Consider the following 21,413-nt stretch of genomic DNA (forward strand, 5'->3'; position numbering starts at 1 on the left):
GAATTTGGATGTTTGTGAATCGTTCTCGAATCTTCCACGGCCGAATCACTCAAGGATGTAATGACGGCTGGGCATGTTGTACCGTGGTTCTAAGTGTTGGATGGTGCGTCTTTATTCACGTGAGATAACGGCTCGTCATCCAGAATGAATTCTTCAGCAATGACTCTTGTTATTCCCCGGGCTTTGGGACTGTTGAGTGCCAGTTTGTCACGCATAGTAAAAGTTTCTGCCAGTGTTAGTTGCGTAGGACCTTTCTTTTTGTCTTTTGCCTTCTTGTTTTCTTAACATAGGCCTCATATTGTTTGTGGTGGTATTTCGCTAAATGCTTGATTAGGTTGGTTGTATTAAAACTTCTTACAGCTTTACCACTACGCTTGACTTTATTGTGGCATATGTTGCACTCTGCCTCTTCGTCTTTGTCGTCCTTTAAGGTGAAATGATCCCACACAGCTGACATTTTTACCGATAGTCTCTCGGTAAATTGGGAGACGGTAATGTAAATGTAGTGTGTTGAAGGTGTGCCATAAAATGCGGACCGGATTTTAGGGAAACCAAAGCAAACGCTGGAATGGATTATGTAAATCAGTGCGCTGGAAAACCCGGACCGGGCTTTGGAAAAAAAACTGGATCAGAAGTCTGGATCGGAATTTTTCCGTGTTCCGATACCGGTGCGCATTTTTTTGCCCATATCGGCGTCCGATCCGATCCAAATATCGGATCGGGACATCTCTAATCTTTACACAATAATATTTCAGTAAAATTATAATAATTCATATTAGCCCTTATCTAAGAATGAATAATATATTAATTAAAATTGCTTAATGCATAACCAGACAGTAACTAATGGTTAAGTACCAAAGTGCATTTTTTGCATCTAACTGTTGAAGATGTCACCTCGAATAATTTTTGTTTTCAATCAAATATGCACAAATCTCTGGTTGTGATTGCTTCAACTTCATTCATTTGAACTTTTAATGGTTCCCTTTATTTGCTAACCAAGGGTTACATGTGGTTCACTTTACAATGAGAGTCCAAAAAGCATTCAGTAATGGTTAATTATGGATAAGGGGAGGCACCTAAGGATTTATGATTTCTTAGTAAAGGGACACATTTGCTGCACTTGACAAAAAGGGTCCAAAAAGTATTCATTAGTAGTTAACTCTGGTGAAGCAATACTTCTGAGGCACCAGTATGCCTATTTTAAGATTAATAATAGGTACCTAATGAAGGGAAAAGATTGCCTGGCTGGCCAGACTGTTCTCCCTGTATTTTTCAAACATTGAGAGAAACGTCTGGGAACCAGCCCATTACCGGCCTCTCGAGCAGGTACAAAATCAATCGACAAATCAGATTCGTTTATTTGCGTGACGTGTTCTTAAAGAGCAACGTCACTCTTGCGAGTCGGAAGTCGTCTCCACAACAACACAGATGGTGAACAGGAGAGCCGAGAATATGTTCCAATCCACGGTAAAATCAGTTTTAAATGACCAAAAACACATCGACACGAGTCATTGACAACAGTCTGTCTCGCGCTAGCCATGTTGAATAAACTCCGCTCTCCTCGTATGTTTATTTCTGCGCACAAGTCCCTCGTCCTGCCCTCGTCGTTTTATTAACGTCACGTCTGCCCGTCGCTGATTGGTCCACTCCGCTGTCTGTTTGCTGTGGCTTGCGCCGCCCTGGAAATTGTGTCCGCTGAATGGTGGCCAGACTCAATAGCTGGAACAGCGGTGAGTCTGGTGTACCAGGCAAGGGAAAAGATACCGTCATCGCACACACCATATAATTGTTTGCATTAGTCTAACACATTCATCTAACTATTGTTTAAGCAGACTCCACTACGTGCCCTTTGACACAGTAAAGGGAATCACCTTATCCGGGCTAATGAGGGGGAGATGAGAAAGAATGGTACAGGTTCTTGTAGGCACCGTCTATCTGTTTGCATTACTCTAACACACGTAATATAATTTATCAGGAAATAGTATCATTTTCATATTTACGGTAGGACTGCACTACTAATATAAAATAAATAGCACTCCATAGTTTAATGAGAAGAAATAGAAGAGATACACAATGCCGTCTTATCACAGAAGCCCAACGCGTGCGTCACGAACACCACCACGCACCAACTCTTGCAATCAGCTCTCCCAGCAAACTCCAAGGACAAAGCGCTTTGTCCTAAAACAAGTACAAGCCAGCCCGGACAACAAAGTTGATAGCGGGCGTCCCATCCGCGCACGAACCTAAGCCGCCCAAAACCGGTCACAGAGGGGAAGACCCAAAAGCAACACCCAGACACACCTTCGGACACACCTTCAGCACGGCCCGCTTCATCAAGGACTTTAAAAAGACTGGACACTGAGATAACACAGATTTTTGCTGCTTGGAAACGTGTAGCCTTGTTTTGGATCCAGAATTGTCCCTCCATCGTCTGTTTTTGCCTTGTTTTTTACCATTGTCGACGAATAAATTGTCAACCTGTTTTCGGTGAGTGTTCTACAAACTTTTGAAACATGGAGTCAGTACAAAGGGTTAAAAATAAGAAGAGAACGCACAAAGTTCTGCCTTCCCGGTTAGCGCGCGCGGAGGCAGCATCGGCCGAGCGGCACTTGTTTTGGCTGTCGCTGTTTCCGTGCGTCTTGGGCGGGGGGGGCGAATTTCAACACTAACGTTAAATAACACCGTACTTAGTTCGGTTCGCAGCACCCAATGACTCACAGAGCAATGTTTCCCAATTTGGTAGAACACAGTACAGTATATTCATGTACTGAGACCAGTATGCATTAATAATTGTGTATTAATGCACTAAAGTATATGTGAAACAATGTTAAGTATTGCATTATTTTCAATGTTTTACATAGGCGGAGTTTGAGGCGGAGGGGGACACGACATGTTGATGACCCCGATACGCAGTGTCAGCAATAAAATTAACTTACAAGAATATTTATAATTATAAGTTGAAAATGAGCGTTTTTTTTTTTGTTTCCCATCATTCTTGAGGGGAATTTCAAATCAGGATCCTTACGCTATACTTTTCGCCAAGATTGTCATCCATTTAATATCGTACGCCCGCCGGTGTTGTGCCAATGTAGTTACCCCAGTCAAAAATTGTATCCCCTGGGCGGAGCAACTGCGCTGCACTGATTTGCTTGATTTTCCTGTTTTGGTGATATAGTTATCACCGAGGTTTTAAAACATGGCACATCCATTAAAAAAAACTTTTTTTCTGAAAGTGAAAAAACGCAATGTTTCACTGTTTTACTCATAGGGTGACCCATAACTGGTATTTCTGTAATTTAAGTCCTGTATGGCGTTTCTCCAGTTTAAGAAACTTTGATGTCCAAAATATAACTGTGGTTCTTTTCTGGCTTCAATTCATTGTTTAAGTCAGCATAACTCATCACTAATATGTGTGTGTGCGCGCTCCCGCGGCCAGGGGACACAATTTTTGATGGGGGTAACTACATTAGCAAGACACCGGCTCTGTTGTACAATTAGCATCTTTAGTGGGGAAAATTAAAAATCAGCTCACCATTTTGATGGTGGTCTCGTTTCATGGTCCACATTTTTCAATCTTTGGTTCTTGCTCACTAGTTGTTGTCGCTTTTGAAAGCTTAGGTTTAAAAAAAGATTACGTATATACATCTTGCCTTTTCGGTCCCCCGAAGACCGTAGAGGCAATGGAGGACCAAAACTGCCAAAATTGAAAATAAAAGTAATTAAAAATACATCAATAAAAGGCAAAATATAAACGACTATAAATACAAAATAAGAAATAAGATACAAAAACTAAAAATAAGTACCAAAAAAAATGGAAATAAATACGGCAGCTAATTAAATAAAAGTAGAAATAAAAATGAACACATATACAAAAATAAGAAATTACATTAAAAATGTAAGAATAAATACAAAAATAAATATATTGATTGAAATAAATGTCAATAAATAAAAGCGCTTTGCCTTATATTTACTTATTTCATTGTCAGCACCAACATGCAAGTGGAAATGGAATTCAAATGAGGACGCGTTCCTATGGGTGCCATGGGTTGAACTATTCGCTTATTGGTTGATCGACTCTCGAATACTGAAATCTACTAGCCATGCCTGCCACAGACGACATATGTGGGTCTGAAAGTTAGCGAAATAGCCTACCTACTTGGTGTGAAGTGAGAGAATATCCACAGTCGAATGTCAGATCATGCTATAAGGTGAGTTTGTATGAGAGTGGCATATTTTAAAATGAAAAATTGGTAATTCGTATGGCATGCTGCATTCTCTATTTTCAGTGGGGCAAAAAAGTATTTAGTCAGCCACCAATTGTGCCAGTTCTCCAACGTAAAGAGATGAGAGAGGCCTGGAATTATCATCATAGATATACCTCAACTATGAGAGACAGAATGAGAAAAAAAATCCAGAAAATCACTTTGTCTGATTTTTAAAGAATTTATTTGCAAATTATGGTGGAAAAGAAGTATTTGGTCACTATCACACAAGCAAGATTTCTGGCTCTCACAGAGCTGTAACTTCTTTAAGATGCTCCTCTGTCCATCACTCTTTACCTCTATTAATAGCACAATAAATGGTTTGACTTCATTCTCAGTACAAAAGACACCAGTCCACACCCTGAACCAGTCACACTCCCAACTCCACCATGGCCAAGAACAAAGAGCTGTCAAAGGACAGACCAGAAACAAAATTCTAGACATGGATCTTGCTGGGAAGACTTAAAGTGCTGGTGACACAAAAAAGCATGTTTATTTCATAATACACGTGGTATTTTATGCTCCTGAATGATATGGATCACTTGGATGTGTGTGGAAGCGATCGCTATATTTATCTAGTTTTTTTTTTTTATCCCGCGCCATGAAAATGAGTGACTTTCGGCTTCGGTCTTGCATTGAGGAGGAGGGCGCTGTGACGTGTACGGGAGAAGGCGTCCTCTTCACTAAACAGCCGTACTGTTGTGTATGAGGACTAAGGATTTAGCTGATTTTGCGGATTAATACGTTTATTTTTCGCATCACGCCAGCCAAATGGCTGCAGAAAAATCTTTATGAGGGAGAGGTGTGTCCGCCTTATTGGAGTTTCAAAAGTTTCCCATTCACCGTGGATATATTGGCCAAGCCCTACTACTGTGGGACCATTGGACTTACGAGGAAGTGAGTAAACATCTTGTTTCGTATTATGTCAAATATTAATGCAACGATTACAAAGTAAACACTACACACTTTCTTTAAATAAAGGACTACTTACGTTTGATCAGTGATAGGCATGTAAAAAGCTCTTCTCGTGCACATTAGCAGCACTTTAGCTGCACAACAACTGCAGCCGCTCTCCTCCGGGGAACGAACTGTAAATTGCTCTCTGCCGGGCGGTTTGCCAATCCGCAAAGACAATCGACAACCCAGTTGTCATGTCAAATAATCCGGGCTAGTTATGTGTGATTTTCCGCTTCGAAGACTTTAAAACATCACTCGGTTCGGGTTAGCATGTCGGCTAGCTGTCACGCCTTTTGGTTTGTTTACATTCTTCAAAGCCAGGGAAGGGAAATGACATATGTCCGATTAAGGTGTCATAAAATTTCATTCGGGAGGTGCGACAGTAAAGGTGAAGTCGACAGTTTTGACCATTATGGAGTAATTTTGCCATGTCGTCCTGTAGAAGTGCATTTTTATTATTTCATATTCCATTTAGCACAAGACTTTTATTTGTCATGACCATGCCATTTATTTAGCAATTGGGGAAAATACTTGGATAAAAAGAATATCCTGTAAAAATATTGAAGAGACAGAAACAATGACATTTTGCAGCTCTCTTCGTCGCGTTTTCGTCGTTGTGAATAGTTCCCCCTCGACAGGCTGACTGGTCCTTCTCAAGCCATTTATTTAGCTATTGGGGAAAAATGCTTGGATAAAAAGAATATCCTGTAAAAATACTGGAGTAGAGAGACTGAAACAATTACATTTTGCGGCTCTCTTCGTCGCGTTTTCCTCGTTCTGAATAATTCCCCCTCAATGGGCTGAATAGTAATACCGATGAGCCCATTCTCCCGCTGACGTCATCCACCTGTTGGGGACGCTAGAGCCCTATAATAGTAGGCGTGGCTAACCGGCAGATTAAAAGACTAATTTCTCGTCATCTGCGCTTTGCTAAATTGTTGTATATAGTCGAATTGTCTCAAAATATGTTTCTAATTCACATAATACTGCTATTTGAGACTTTTTTTCTCCTGTCGTATGCTCTTTAATCTGCAATAGGTAAGCATTTTGGGGTGAGAAATCAACTGTGGGAGCAATTATTAGATAATGGAAAACATGCAAGACCACTGATCATCTGCCTTGATCTGGGGCTCCCCGCAAGATGTCACCCTGTGGGGTCAAAATGATCCCAAAAACAGTTAATCATTGCTGTCCAACCGCTCGAAGTGTACAGAGGCACATTCTGAGCTTCTGAAAGCACGCTCCTATCTTAACTGATAAGCGCTCTACAATACAAACTATGGGAATGCAGCTTATGGGTGCTTCAGCATATTTACAATAAGCACTGCCCGGTTGACTCCCACGAGACAAAGAATGCAAAACAAACCTTGGATGACCAAGACGCTTATCAACGCTTGCAAAAAGAAAACAGCACTCTATCAGTATTTTAACTCCCAAGGACAGGGCCTGCGAGGAGAAGTTTAAGAAATATAGAAATAAGCTAAACTCCCTACACCAACTTGGACATCAACTGATACAATGAACCCACTCAAATTGACAATATGTGAAATCCCATGGCAATCAATGACTTTTGAAGGATATGTGAAAAAAAAAATACAAAAAAAAAAAAACTGATAATAACTGGACTGTAACACAAACATGCTTGACTGTGCGTCCAGGGCTGTTGGGGGACGGGTATCGATAAGCATTTGCTTTTTCCCGTCTTTCCTTTGTCTGTCATCGTCTTTCTTTCGGGCAAATTCCACACTCTGAAACTGTCAATGATTATGATGATGATGACAATTCATTCATTCATACAGTGAGCAAAAATCACAGAATCACTCGGGGGGAGCTCGTGAATGACCTGGGGAGAGCTGGGACCAAAGTAAAAAAAGGCTACTATCACTACCACACTCCGCCACTAGTAACTCAAATCCTGCAATGCCAGATGTGTCCCCCTGCTTAAGCCAGTACACGTCCAGGCCAATCTGAAGATTGCTAGAGAGCCTTTGGATGATCCAGAAGAGGATGAAGAGAATGTCATACAGTCAAATGAAACAAAAAATAGAACTTTTTGGTAGAAACACAACTTCTCGTGTTTGAAGGTGAAAGAATGCTGTATTGTATCCAAAAAACACCATATCTGCTGTGAAGCATGGGGGTGGAAACATTATGCTTTACAGCATTTTTTCTGGAAAGGGACCAGGACACCTGATTTGTGTAAAGCTGGGGTCAGCAACCCTGGTCCTCGAGTGCCACTATCCAGCATGTTTTCCATGTCTCCCTCCTTTGACACACCTGAATCAAATGATCAGCTCATCAGCAAGCTCAGCAGGAGCCTGATAACGATCATGATTATTTGAATTATTAGAAAAAATTCAAAGTCGTTCCTTTATAAAATCCTGATTAATTGGTAGATTGATAAGATTAGATTAATAAATCACTCAAATTTACATCAGAAACTTAATACTTGAGGAAAACATGCAGAATCAATTATAAATAATATGTAAATGGATTACTAATAAATTCTATATATAATCACAACTTTTATAGAATAGAATAGCCCTTTATTATACCACTATATACTGTTAGCATATGTAAACAGAGTTTTTCTGGCTAAAATTCCTGCGAATAAATGCTTAAATCCCCAAATTCTTCATAGATTTGGACGTAAAACAGTCTCGATTCTTGGTTTAAAGCAGGGGTCAGCAACCTTTTTGGTGTGGCGTGCCACTTTCAAATTTTCTTGTCAATCAGTGTGCCACACCCAGATTAATGACGCACATCCGAATTTTTATATCCAACAGAGCTGTAATTTTACTCCAAAGAAAACAACATGAACATACGTTGAAATCTTACAACTACCATTCTTCTTTATCAAATAACTAAAAAATAAAAGTATATTGTAGAAAATATCAAAACTTGAGCATCATCTTATGTAAACATATCACACACACACAACCCAGCAAGAAAAGGGGAACAAGCGTGATTCTCAGTGCAGGTCTCTCACAGTACAGAGCGGGCTGTTTTAACCTTCGAAGTCAGAACAGGCGACTACTTTGTCTTGTTCACTAACAGTGAATTCTACGCACAATTTTAGATTTTATATAACAAATACAAAAGATGACTACCTTAATGTGATCCCTGGCCCTGTTTTCCATGAATTTCATGTTTTGTCTCGTAGTGGCGTTTGACACTTGTTGTGCGACACACACACAACGCTCTCGAGGCATAATGCACAGAGCAAGCGGAAGTAACCAGCCAAAAAGTTGTTACCGGCACCCCCAAGGGGCCGCTGTCCCCTACAGTATGACCAGCTTACTAGTTAAGCGTAAGAAAAAGAGAGGCAGGGAGCAAGGTGTTGAGAGAGAGTTGTGCAAAGAGCGCCATGAAAAGTGGCTGTGTCCCATGCTGGTTTTAGTTTTGTTAATAGAAGTCTCCAGCAAAATACTATCCAACATGTCACTGTGTTTTTATGCACATCACCACCTCTCTGAAGTATGCACCGGGCGAATCGACCACAACAAGCCACGTTAATCGCCTGTCCACTTCACACTATGGTGCAGAGTTGCAATTATCAAAAAGTGCAATTGGTAACACAGTGTACTTCCGCCAGCTCTCTGATTGGTCGGCTTCGTGACATGTTAGTAGCGTGGGCTGAATTAAACGCGCAGAGAAAAAAATCCGACAAGCGCAGGAGTCGAGAAATTGGGGAAGAGCTGGAGGTGTGCTCAAAATCCATTATTGCTCGCATATAACGCCACAGGCAGAGTGGGTGAGAGGGGCGGTCCCGTAAAGCCCCTAAATAACAGGGCGCGCAACTGAAAATGCCTTAATTTCCGGTAAAAAAAAAGGCGCATTGTAAATGGGCTCGCTTCCGCTATCCAAACAGCTAAACATGAAAAGGTTCACACTCCGGATGTTTTCAGTAATCCTTTATGTGTCTCTTTTCTTTTTTGTGAAACTAAAACAATGAAAAAATACATGCAATCAGCAACAATGCTGCAAATAACAAAAATGCCATCCATATATGCAAGCACAATTAGCCTGTATTCAGTAGTTCTTAATTAGAAATATCAAACAAATTTCCCCTCAAACATGCAACCTAAAGACAATATAAAGAGTGTAATTCTCAATTTGACAACAAAATACTCACAGACGTTGCTCTAAAGAACACAAATGCCACTCAAGTTGTGAGAGTGGAGCTGCCATGTAACACATTGAATCACATTTGAAGAACTTCCTATTTGCATTTTTCTTCTACTGTTTTAGAACCAATAAATAAAACGGCCACAAGATGGGGCACTTCAGCAACTGATAAAGATACAACCGACAATAAACATAACACGCATTTTGTTTTGTTTTTTTGCCATGCCCTCGCGTGTCACTGGTTAACCCTTCGCGTGCCAGTGCTGACACGCGTGTCATAGGTTGCCGACCCCTGGTTTAAAGCAACGAAACAGTGCAGTTAGCGTTTATTTTACGTATATTCACGAAGTACAATGATACTATGTTCGTGAATGAGGCTAGCTGGCGCCATACGTAAACAGAGCTTTTCTGGCGAAAATTCTTGTTAATAAATGCTTAAAACCCCAAATTCTTCATAGATATGGACGTAAAACAGTCTCGATTCTTGGTTAAAAGCAACGAAACCTGTTTAAAGGTGAAAGAATGCTGTATTGTATCCATACCCACTGTGAAGCATGGGGGGGGGGCATCATGCTTTACAGCATTTTTTCTGAAAGGATGAATGGGGCCATGTATTGTGAGATTTTGATTGAAAACCTGCTTCCATCAGCAAAGGCATTCAAGATAAAACTTGGCTGAGTCTTTCAGCATGACAATGATCCCGCACATATTGCCCGTGAAGCAAAATGCTTCGTAAGAAGCATTTCAAGGTCTTGGAGTGGCCTAGCCGGTCTCCAGATCTCAACCTTATATGAAATCTTTGGGAGGAGTTGAAAGTCCGTGTTGCCAAATAACTGCAACAGTGTGTGAAAACCTTTTAAGACCTACAGAAAACGTTTTGACATCTGTCATTATCGATAAAGGGAATATAACAAAGTATTGAGATGAACTTTTGTTCTTGACCAAATACTTATTTTCCATCATAATTTGCAAATAAATGCTTTCGAAATCAGACAAAGTGATTTTCTGGATTTTTTTTCTCATTCTCTCATTGTTGAGGTACACCTATGAAGAAAATTACAGGCCTCTGTCATCTTTTTAAGTGGGAAACCTTGCACAATTGGTGGCTGACTAAATACTTTTTTGCCCCACTGTATCTGACTGCTACAGGTATCAAAGCTATTTGTAAATGCTCCAGTGTAGCTTAGCAGAAGTTACAACCAAGTTCTCATGAAAGCAAACAATATTCCTGCTCACCATGAAACGTTGCTTTTAGAGTCTCTGACTTGAATAATTCCATTGACATCGCAACGTTGGATGCTGGATGATTGCAGAGATCCCAGGATCTCATCCAAATTCTAGGTTCAAAATCATGCAAGGACATCTCCGGTTCCAACGTAAAAAGGTTCAAAGTAAGTGAATGTCGTTAATAATTTGACTTGGACTATAATTTTCATTAATTCAAATAAAGTGTGAAGAGGAAATATTTGTGTTAAAAAAATAACAAACAAGCCGAATCATGATTTTGCCATGAAGGTTACACCATTTTGTTAATTCAAGTCCTGTTAAAACACTAGAAATTACTTCTTCAGCTTTTATGCAATGCAACTTTTTAAATTGCAACTTGTTTTCCTGTTTGTTCATGGCGGACTTCATGTGCAAGAATCCATGCCATGTCTGGATCCACCGGGAATTGTCCGCACACTACAACTACAAACTGTTCGCCGTAGAAGATATTGTGTGCCAGCCCCCAACAGTCAAAGGCATATCTATGGCAACCATAAACTTAAAAATTAAGGCTCTATGTTGGGGAACTAGGAAGGAAGTACAAAAATAAATTAAGACTAGAGCTGTCCCGACTAGTCGACATTGTCGACGTCATCGATGACGTAAATGCGTCGACGGGCAAAACATACCGTCGATGGGTAATGACGGGTTAAAAAAAATTACATGCGGATAAAGTTTAGAATGGCAGGCGCTCTCGATACAAGCCGTTGTTACTGGCACCCCCAAGGGGGCCGCTGTCATTTCAATGTGACCGGCGTTGTCAGATTGAGCAAAGAGGAAGAAAGTGGGCGAGCGAGCGAGAGAGAGGGAGCAGGATCGGCGAGTTGGAAAAGTGCGCGGGTAGAGCCGAGTGGCTTCATCCCCCACGTTTTTGTTTTGGTCAATAAAAGTATCCTTAAAGAGCCATCCGACGCCTCTCGGTGTTTTTATGCACGCCGCCGCCTTCCCGAGGAGGATATCGGACGAACCCACACGAACCGACGACAACGAGTCAAGTGAATCGCCGGTGAGGAGTTGAAAACACCGCCAATTTCCAAAAAGGGCAGAGATGGTTACACGTGAAAGCGGCATAAAGCCAAAAAAACGGAGCAGAATAACCAGAGCCTGGAATTATTTCAAGGAAAATATGGAGGGTGCCACTGTGTGTACTCTTTGCTAAGCTGAGCTCGCATAAGCATACCACGGTAGCACGTCGGCTATAAACCAAAAGTTGAAGCGCCGTCACCCAAGTATAATTTTCGAAGACAACAAGAAACAACAAGCTAGCGGATTGTAAGTCCATACAACTCTCTAACGATTTTTTTAAATGGAAGTTGCCTTTATGTGCGTCGTATCAACGCGCATTTTTATTTAATAAAATAATTAATTATATATATTTTTTTAATCATTATTACATTTATTAGGCTCATGGAAGCTCCCACTTAGGGAAAATATATACATATATCCTGTATATACATAATATAGAAAATATATATGGAAACACCACTGGCCAGCTTACTGTAATCCATGACTGCACTAATGTTAGTTATTTAATATTATAAAGTTTTACATATAGTAGTATACTATAAAATTAATACTATATACTTATTTTTTGTTACTGTGGGTAGGTGTGCCTTTCATTCAAAATAATTGTGGTAAAATTTCAGTGTGCCCGCTGCGTTATCTTCAGGTTAAAACAAACAAAAGTTGAACAAGTTTTTCCCCTCCCCAAAAAATGCGGAATGCACACCGGAAAAAGCATCTGAACTCACACAAAGTATTCTGAAAATGATTGTCCGGGACATGGCAATTCATTTTAACATTTAGAACAATATAGACTAGTGATGCACGATAATACATTTTTCAACCGATACCGATAACCGATAATTTCCTCCTCATTCCTACCGATAACCGATAATGTCAAGCCGATAATTCTATTAAAAGATTTATGTAAAATTTTAAACAAAAAAAAATATTACTGTGCAAAAATATAATTTATTGCTCTTTTTTTTTTCAACATAAAATACGAACAAGTCGTCAATTCCAACATCTAAATAATGACATTGTCTGACATTGTGTAATGGTAAACTTTTGGCAACAATTACTTACAGAGTAAATACCTAAGTTGCACAAAAATGCCTTTAAAAGTAAGCCATTCCTAACATAACATTAATACACTGCAAAACACACTTCCTTAAAACTAGTCAGTTTTAAGTGTAAATCTATTGGAAATAAGTGAAATTATCTGTCAGCGCTTCAGGTGCATTTCTCAGATTTCTTGGAAGAAAAATAGCTAGCTGAAAATAATCTTAGCAGCCTTATTTTAAGCAATACATTATTATACTTAATCCTAAAAAAAACTTGGATGAAGAAAAGATTTTGAATATTTGTGGCTACAGAATATTATAGTTATTTCATTACAACAGGAATGTGCATATTTAAATTAATAAGTGTTAATAAGTGCCAATAAGTTTAGATTATCTACTGTGACTGTAATTGAGCAGACAAATAAGTTAAATTAATTTGAAAATGGATTGCTAATGTTATATGCTTTGTTGCACACTGTGAAAATGATTAACTCAAAAGAGCGAGATGTCATGTACCCATTCTGCAGCGCTTTGTTTACATTTGCGGCACTCACGAGTCGCGACATTCGTTTTACAGCAGCTAAACTGATAAACGGCAGTACTATTTGGATGCAGTTGGAGCTCGCATCTCCGTGCGTGTTGTTTTGTGCCTGAGTTTTGTTAAGCCGAAAATAAAGGCAGCATTACAAAGTCATCTGACCGCTCGTCATTTTACATACTGAATGCATTATTGACGGGCTGACTTCGTTTTCTCTGTTTAAATTATCATCTAACCACTGTGCCGTCATGATAAGTTTGCTTACTGGACATCACTTTTCCAAATGTAGTGGTGAAAATGTGATTGGCATGTTTTTCATGAAGAATGGTGGTCGTATAAACTGCATTACTTTTTTATCCAGGGCTTTGGCTCTCGGGTCATTTCGGTAAAAAAAAAAAAAATCGTGTCTCGTCTCGGCGGCGGCTACGTTCGTACCGGATAATCCGGCCGTTTTGCCGCGGTGTTTCGGGGCCTGGCTCTGCTCACACGCCGTGAGGGAACGCTCAAGAAACCGGGGTGTTCGCCGGAGGTCCTGAAGCCGGGGAACCGGGCTCTGCCCGCCCCGCCAACGGCGAGGCGGCGGCGGCGGCCTGCCGGACCGGCCAGAGCGGCGGGCTCTGTCGGAAGACGGCTACTTGCCGACTATCGGTCTCCAGTCGTGCCGGTGTTTAGCCTTAGATGCGAGTTTACCACCCGCCTTGGGCTGCTTTCCCAAACAACCCGACTCTGTATCGTCACAAGCCCCTAGTTTAACTTAGTGTTTACAATAGCTTTAGCATTCCCGCTAGCAGCAGCAGCCTGGTATTCGTTCCAAAAATCTTTATGATGCAGTTTTAAATGGATGCTGGGTTAGTGGTTTTGAATGAGGACGCTTTCTTTCGGCCTCATGGAAGTTCTGCGGTATATGTTTAGCAAATGGCGACAGCGTCGTTTTTTTAGTAACAGCCGCCATAATATTCAACTATTTCTTGTCGTGTAACTCCGCCTCCTCAACCCCTCCTCCCTCAGGGGCTTCAGAGAGGGGAGGGGTTGAGGAGGCGGCGTGCTGAATTCTTCGGTTGTGCACATTTGGAGGCTAAATCAAGTATATAATTATCGGATTGCATTATCGGTTGAATTTTTTATTATCTGGATTATCTGTGTGACGTCCTAATTGCCATTATCGGCCGATAATTATCGGCGACCGATATTATCGTGTATCTTTAATATAGACAATGACATACCGCAAAAAGAGTAAGAATTGTTTTGACTCCTGTTAAAAAGGTGAAGTCACAGTGTTTCCGTTTACATTTTTTTGTACCAGTTAATGCCAGCAGCATTTGACCTCATTGTTTGTGATTTATTATTGATATTTATGTTATTTATTTATACGTTAATAAAGAATTTAGGTGTTCCAAAATGTTTTTGTGAATTAATAAGCTTTAACAAAAATGTCATTATTAAATTAGTAAAAAAATAAAAAATTAGATTAGTCGACTAATCGTAAAAATAGTCGGCTGACTAATCAGGAGGAAATTAGTCGTTTGGGACAGCCCTAATTAAGACCATATTTTTTTCCCCCATTTTGGAAAGATAAAACCATATATAATATAGATCATTTTAAATTAAGTTTAAATATTTCATGCTTTATATTTTATTACGCGCTAGGAATCTAATTTTGATTGGGAGTGCTTTCGCTGCCAACCTCTCCCAGTCAAAATGGATTGGGTGTCAAGCACTGTCAATGGCAGCCAATGAGTTAAATGTTGATGTTTATGGCTTGCAAAAATAAGAAACCCTCAAATTTAATGTCTCAAAATAAAGAAATACCATCTGTTATTGCAGAAATGTTGGTATAGTTTTAGTTGCCACTTCTGGGAGATGATTGGATAAAATTTTACCCATCGAAATCAAATCATGAGGTTTGGCACGCCCTCTTTGCTTGTTGGCTCTTTGAAAATGGCTTCAAAAGGGATAATGTAAAGTGCACATGTATCATCAAAAACATAACATTAAAAATAACCAATAAAAGCATGAAATATCCCTGACCAAAAAAAAAATGCACGTTGTTCTGATATTTGAGTAAAAATGAGCTTAGATTTTTTTTTTTGCCCAGCTGAAAAAATGCATGTCTGAATGGGTAATGTCAAAAATTCAGAACTTTCACTTTTAGGTTATGTGTAAAATGACCTAAGAGTAACATCTGAGTGTCACCCTTTCCATTTTGCAGTCTTGTCCATTGTCCTCAACCATTTCTTCCTTCTTAATAAAATTATATAAATACGAACACTTTCACAGTCTACGCACATACAGGTTAGGCTAATCAATAACTAAATTAGACAAATAGGATGTGTGCATGTTTAGTTATATTTTAGAACTAGTTGGTTCAACTTCTAATTACATATTTGGAGTTTTATGTGATGGTCCACATGGTCATCACCCCGATGTACAGTGGGGAGAACAAGTATTTGATACACTGCCAATGGGTTTTCCCATTGGTAATGTATCAAATACTTGTTCTCCCCACTGTAGGTGTCAGTCCCTGAAGTGCAGCTGCGACATGCCTCAACTCCTGAAGAAATTCAGCAGATGTCAGAATTTGCTAACGTATTGAATATCTACAACGAGACTATCCATCCTGCATTAAATATTTGGACTTGTTTGAAATGACAGCATTGCATGTTGGTTGTGGTTGATGTGACAGTACCTCAGCAATGTGAAGAAATAATAAAGGCAATGATTGTTTTTCTGCAAAGTAACATTTTACTGATGGCCAGTGTAATACAATACAAATAATAAACAGGCAATTGATGTACAAAAAGGACTTCCGGCACAACTAACTTGTTCATCAATGCAAAAAAAAAAAAAAAAAAAAAATTTGTCCGCTGGACACCATCATGAGCCACTTAAGGTCAGTAACTTTTTCCCCTAATACTGGCCAACTGCTCACCATTAGCATTCCCTGAAATTTAGTCTTCGGGGAGCTTTAGGGTAAAAAAAAAACAAAAAAAACACATACATGAGTGAGGACAAGAGATGTCTCTTATTGTTGAGGAAAGACACCCCAACCTTCCTCGGAAGTATCTAGAAGAAAAAAGATGATGGTATAACAGATTAGCTACGAAAGCATTAAACGAGACACGAGCCAGTGCAAACAGTCTACCTGATCCCTTAAAAGCGTAAACCACACGAACGTGAATGTGTAAATTTCGCTTCACTAAATTGCGCCAACGCAAAACTATTCCTTGTGAGTTTAATGCTGTTAGCAGATTTATCCGTGTCCCTCCTTGCCTTCCCTTCCTGAGACCCAATCCGAGGTATTAGCTCATGGAAAATGATATAGATTCAACATACCTCAACTGGACTTAAGTTAAAAAAAAAAAAAAAAAAAAAAAAAACACACACAAAATTTCCAATTTAATACGTACCTTGTCCTCATCCAACAGATTGCCAGCTTCCCGTAGCTGCTTGGACTAAGGTTGTCCTGATCCGATATTTGGATCGGATCAACCGCCGATATGCGCAAAAAAATGTGCATCGGTATCGGATCGGCCGACACGGAAAAATTCCGATCCAGACTTCCGATCCAGTTTATGGTTGTTGGTTTTTTTTTAAATCCGGTCCGGGTTTTCCAGCTTACCGATTTACATAATCCATTCCAGTTTTTGCTTTGGTTTCCCTATAATGCGGTCTGCATTTTACGGCACACCCAATTTACCTCCTTGGCATCTCCATTATGACTGCAATGTAATTTTAAAGTTTATCAGTAAAAATGTCAGCTGTGTGGGATTATTTTACCCTAAAGTACGACAAAGACGAAGAGGCAGAGTTCAACATATGCCACAATAAAGTCAAGCGTAGTGGTAAAGCTGTAAGAAGTTTTAATACAACCAACCTAATCAAGCATTGAGCAAAATACCACCAATATAAGGAGTATTTTAAGAAAACCGAAGACAAAAAGAAAGGTTCTACGCAACTAACACAGGTAGAAACTTTTTCTATGCGTGACAAACTGGCACTTGACAGTCCCAAAGCCCAGGGAATAACAAGAGTCATTGCCGAAGAAATCATTCTGGATGACGAGCCATTATCTGTCGTGAGTAAAGTGGGATTTAGCCGCACCATCCAACACTTAGAACCACAGTACAACATGCCCAGCCGTCATTACATCCTTGAGTGAGCCTTGAGCGATTCGGCCGTGGAAGATTTGAGAACGATTCACAAACACCCAAATTCCGATTATTGAAATATGTCAGGTATCGCGGAACTAAAACACAGCACGGTCTTCGGGACGCAATGAGGAACGGACCGCATTGCGTCCCGAGAGTAAACTTCATGCTTGTCATAGACTCGGGTAATGCCAATGCTCAACTCATGCCGTTCGATAAAAAACACAAGAATATCTGACTGCTGCTGACAGCCGCTACACACTACGTTCACTAAATCCGGACCTCGGTGCCACTTTTCCTGACGTGTTTTCCATGTCTCCCTCCTCCAACACACCTGAATCAAAATAATCAAGCTTCTGCAGAGGTTGCTGATGACATAATCATTTGATTCAGGTGTGTTAGGGGAGAGAGACGTCGAAAACACGACAGGAAAAGTGGCATCGAGGTCCGGATTTAGTGAACTCTGCACTATGTCAACATAATGCTATTTTAGATAATAGATATAATAAGTATACTCAACTAGATGCAAATGACAGACTCGACAGCATTAGCAGCACATGTTTGTAAAACTAGATGCGAAATGACTTACCGGCATTAGTAAACAGCCACCGTCTTAAAGCAGAAGACTTCCCCAGAAGGCTGTTGTAGCGAACCTTCCAAGCGAACCAAATTAACTTTTTATCTAAAATACTCCTGAATCAGCTAAATCTTGACTTGAATCTATCTTCAAAACTGTTTTAAAACTTTCACATGTCGAAAGTAGACAGAAGGGAAATTATGGAATAACGGGAGGAATTTTAACAACTTAACAGTTGATTCGCAACATTAAATTAATTGAATGTAGTTTAAAGCTGCTGATACAAAATGGGGACTTGAGCATTTTAATTACAGTTTTAAACTGTTAACTTGATACTGAAATAGTCGTTTATTTAAGCCTGAGAAGCTTTTTGTACAATTTTTACATTGAAACTCACATTAAAACATTAAAAGCAGCTAATAGCTTGGAGGGGGGTTGTGAGATTTTCCACTGAGGTTGTTTGTTTTGTTTTTTTAAGACAGTTTACAATATTATTTGCATGTTTTACTGACGATGCCATTTCTGTTTGTTATTTATAATGTTTTGTGTTTATCACTGAATAAACAGGTCCGTTTCTTGTTACCAACCGTTGTGTGTTATTCAAACTCGCCTAATTCAGCTGGCTAGTTGTTATCAACAGTACTAAAACCCTTTTCAACATGAGTCTGACAACTAAGTAAGGAGGCTAAATAACTTTAAACTTTATTACATGCTCAGATGGGCCGGTATCAGTACGGCCAGTATCGGTATCGGATCAGAAGTGCAAAACAACATCAGTATCGGATCGGAAGCGCAAAAACCTGGATCGGGACATCCCTAGCTTGGACGCCGACCTTCTCGTCTCGTCCCATTATTTTACGAAGCAAGCAAAAGGCAGGCAGGCCGGCAGGCAGAGTCGATCGAGAGGATCGCTGCAATAGCGTGTCGATCGACCAATGGGTAAATAGTTCAACACATGTAGGAACGCCTCCTCATTTGGATTACATTTCTACTTGCATCTGGGTGCTGACAATGAAATAAGTAAATATAAGGCAAAGCGCTTTAATTTATTGACATTTATTTCGATTAATATATTTATTTTTGCATTTATTCTTACATTTTTAATGTAATTTCTTATTTTTGTATATATATTCATTTTTATTTCTACTTTTATTTAATTAGCTATTTATTTCCATATTTATTTTTGTATTTATATTTAGTTTTTGTGTCATATTTCTTCTTTTTGTATTTATATTCGTTTTTATTTTGCCTTCTATTGATTTATTTATTTTTATTTTTAATTCTGGCAGCTTTGGTCCTCCATACAGAAGAGGAGCCTACAACCCAGTCAAGTCTGCATAATATGTGGCTTAAAGCTATCAAGCAAGGCAACAAAACCCAATGCACTGAGAGTATCATGCCTGCGACTAGGCATGTGCCGGTTACCGGTTTCACGGTTTACCGTGGTGTGAAAACGTCGCGGTTTCAAAACCACTAAAATTTTCCGTCAGACCGTAGTTCGGTATTCGCTATTTTTCTTGTGTCAAAAATGCAGCCAGAAGCGGCTTGGCGCAGCAGCGCTCACCCCCTCCCGTTTGTTGCTGAGTGTGAAAGTGACGCTATCGGCTAGCCAGCCAGCTAACCCAAAAACAATTACTCCAAACATAAGGCGTACTGTTCTTCAATTTATTGAGCTCTCAAATCGTGGTAAGTGTAATATACAAAATGAATACATTTAAAATGTTGTACAATTAGATTTTTCCATGTGAGTAGCTTCAACAGATTAGCACCATGGAAAAAGTTCGCCAAAAACAAAACACACATTTTCCTTTTATATTCAATATAAAAACTAACTAAAAGCTTACAAAGATGATTGTTAGCCTAGGCTTACCTGGGAGAGCAACTTTGTTGAGTGTGACAGCCGCAGAGTGAGAAAACAAGCTTGATTCGATTGAATGAAGGGGGAAAAAGTGAAAGCATCAAAGATCGCTAATTGCGAAAGATGATCTTGCCCTAAGCACAAATCCACGTTCGCTGGATCAAGAGGAGGTCTCACTCCCAATGTTTTTTTTTTAATTTTATTTTTTAGATGAAACCTTTCCACAACAATATTGACATTTTAACTAACTTATACATTTTTAATTAACTTATGAATTCTTTATGTTCTTTTTAACACAAAGGCATGACATCATGTAGACTAGAGTTGACACAGTGGCTGAAAATGGCAAAACTTCACTTAAGGTTTTCCACATTCAAAAAAAAAAGTCATGCAGTATAAAAAAAAATAAAATAAAAAAATATTCAGAAGTGTTTTTACTTTTTTATAGAAATTATTTTGTTCTTGCTCTAATCTTGAGCAACTTCAGCTGTGGCTGTGAGTATAGTCTATAAGTCATATTTAGTTTAATTTTATTTAAAAAAAAATATATATATATTGATAATTTATTTATTTTAACAATATATTCATGTTCCAATTTGCAACTATGGTCTGGGAAAAAAAAATCCTGTTAAATGGAAAAAAAAAAATTTAACCCATGCATCTCAAAATTTTTTGGAGCTATAATTGCAATACCGTGATACCATGAAACCGCGGTATTTTTGCTCACGGTTATCATACCGTCAAAATATCATACCGGCACATGCCTACCTGCGACCAAGTCAAGTTTTAGGAAAGGCCGCAGTTAGGGAAGGAAAAAAATAAATAAATAAAAATTTAAAAAAATAATAATAATAATTCCGCGTATGGAGAGCTTCATTTTCCCTGCACTTAATGTTCATTTTCAGCCCCTTTGTGTTTATTGTACTGTCATTTTCTGCCACACTAGGGAAAATAAGGCCCACATCACACAGGTCCGTAGCGCAAAAATGCTTGAGGAACACAAGTGCATAATATACGTATCACTGAAAGTGAACCAACCTTCGAGTCTGCGAAGAACAACCTTTGCGTGCATTATTTTGCACACAGTCGAATCCTTGTGACGTGAGGGCTCCTCTTTAAGTTCCTCTTGGAACTTATTTGCCGCCGGTGTAGTCCTCGCGAGCATATTTTGATTTCTGAATGCTTGACGTCGTGCCTTGCAGCTTTATTAGCGATTGGCCAGCTAGGCTAAGCTAAAATAGGCAACAAAACTTCAACGAGTGCCCAGACTTGTAGACTGATGTCTGACTCCGTAATGTGGCTAATGCTGGACACGTCGTCGAGACTTGGATTTAGTTAAGTGGCTGAAATCTAGGAAAAACAATACGTTCACAAAGAAAAAACTGCTCCGCCTTGGCCAGGCTTTTTCATTTCCGAAATTCCGACCAGGATTGCATGATGGGAAAGACAGTCTCTTTCCAGCCCAATCACACCCGCCTCATTCAATAATAAAAACAAAAACAGCCCAAATTACAACTTCTCTTTCAAAATAAAATCGTTTCTCTCATAACTCAATCTATATTTTGACATAATAGGAGAAAAAATCAACAGTGGGATCGAAGCGTTATCATTTC

At 39.4% G+C, this 21,413-nt stretch overlaps 1 protein-coding gene across 1 annotated transcript in view; it reads right to left on the bottom strand.

Annotated features, from left to right (window-relative positions):
- LOC130927861 (zinc finger protein OZF-like) overlaps positions 1 to 21,413 on the bottom strand; it is a 39,759-nt gene extending 18,346 nt beyond the window's left edge. Inside the window, exon 1 of the mRNA XM_057853958.1 lies at positions 20,839 to 21,413. Coding sequence (XP_057709941.1) covers positions 20,839 to 20,965 — 127 coding nt within the window. The 5' untranslated portion in view covers positions 20,966 to 21,413. The remainder of the gene's footprint in view (positions 1 to 20,838) is intronic.

Source organism: Corythoichthys intestinalis, chromosome 13 (genome assembly GCF_030265065.1).
Source record: "Corythoichthys intestinalis isolate RoL2023-P3 chromosome 13, ASM3026506v1, whole genome shotgun sequence".
In the NCBI taxonomy this organism is placed as follows: domain Eukaryota; kingdom Metazoa; phylum Chordata; class Actinopteri; order Syngnathiformes; family Syngnathidae; genus Corythoichthys; species Corythoichthys intestinalis.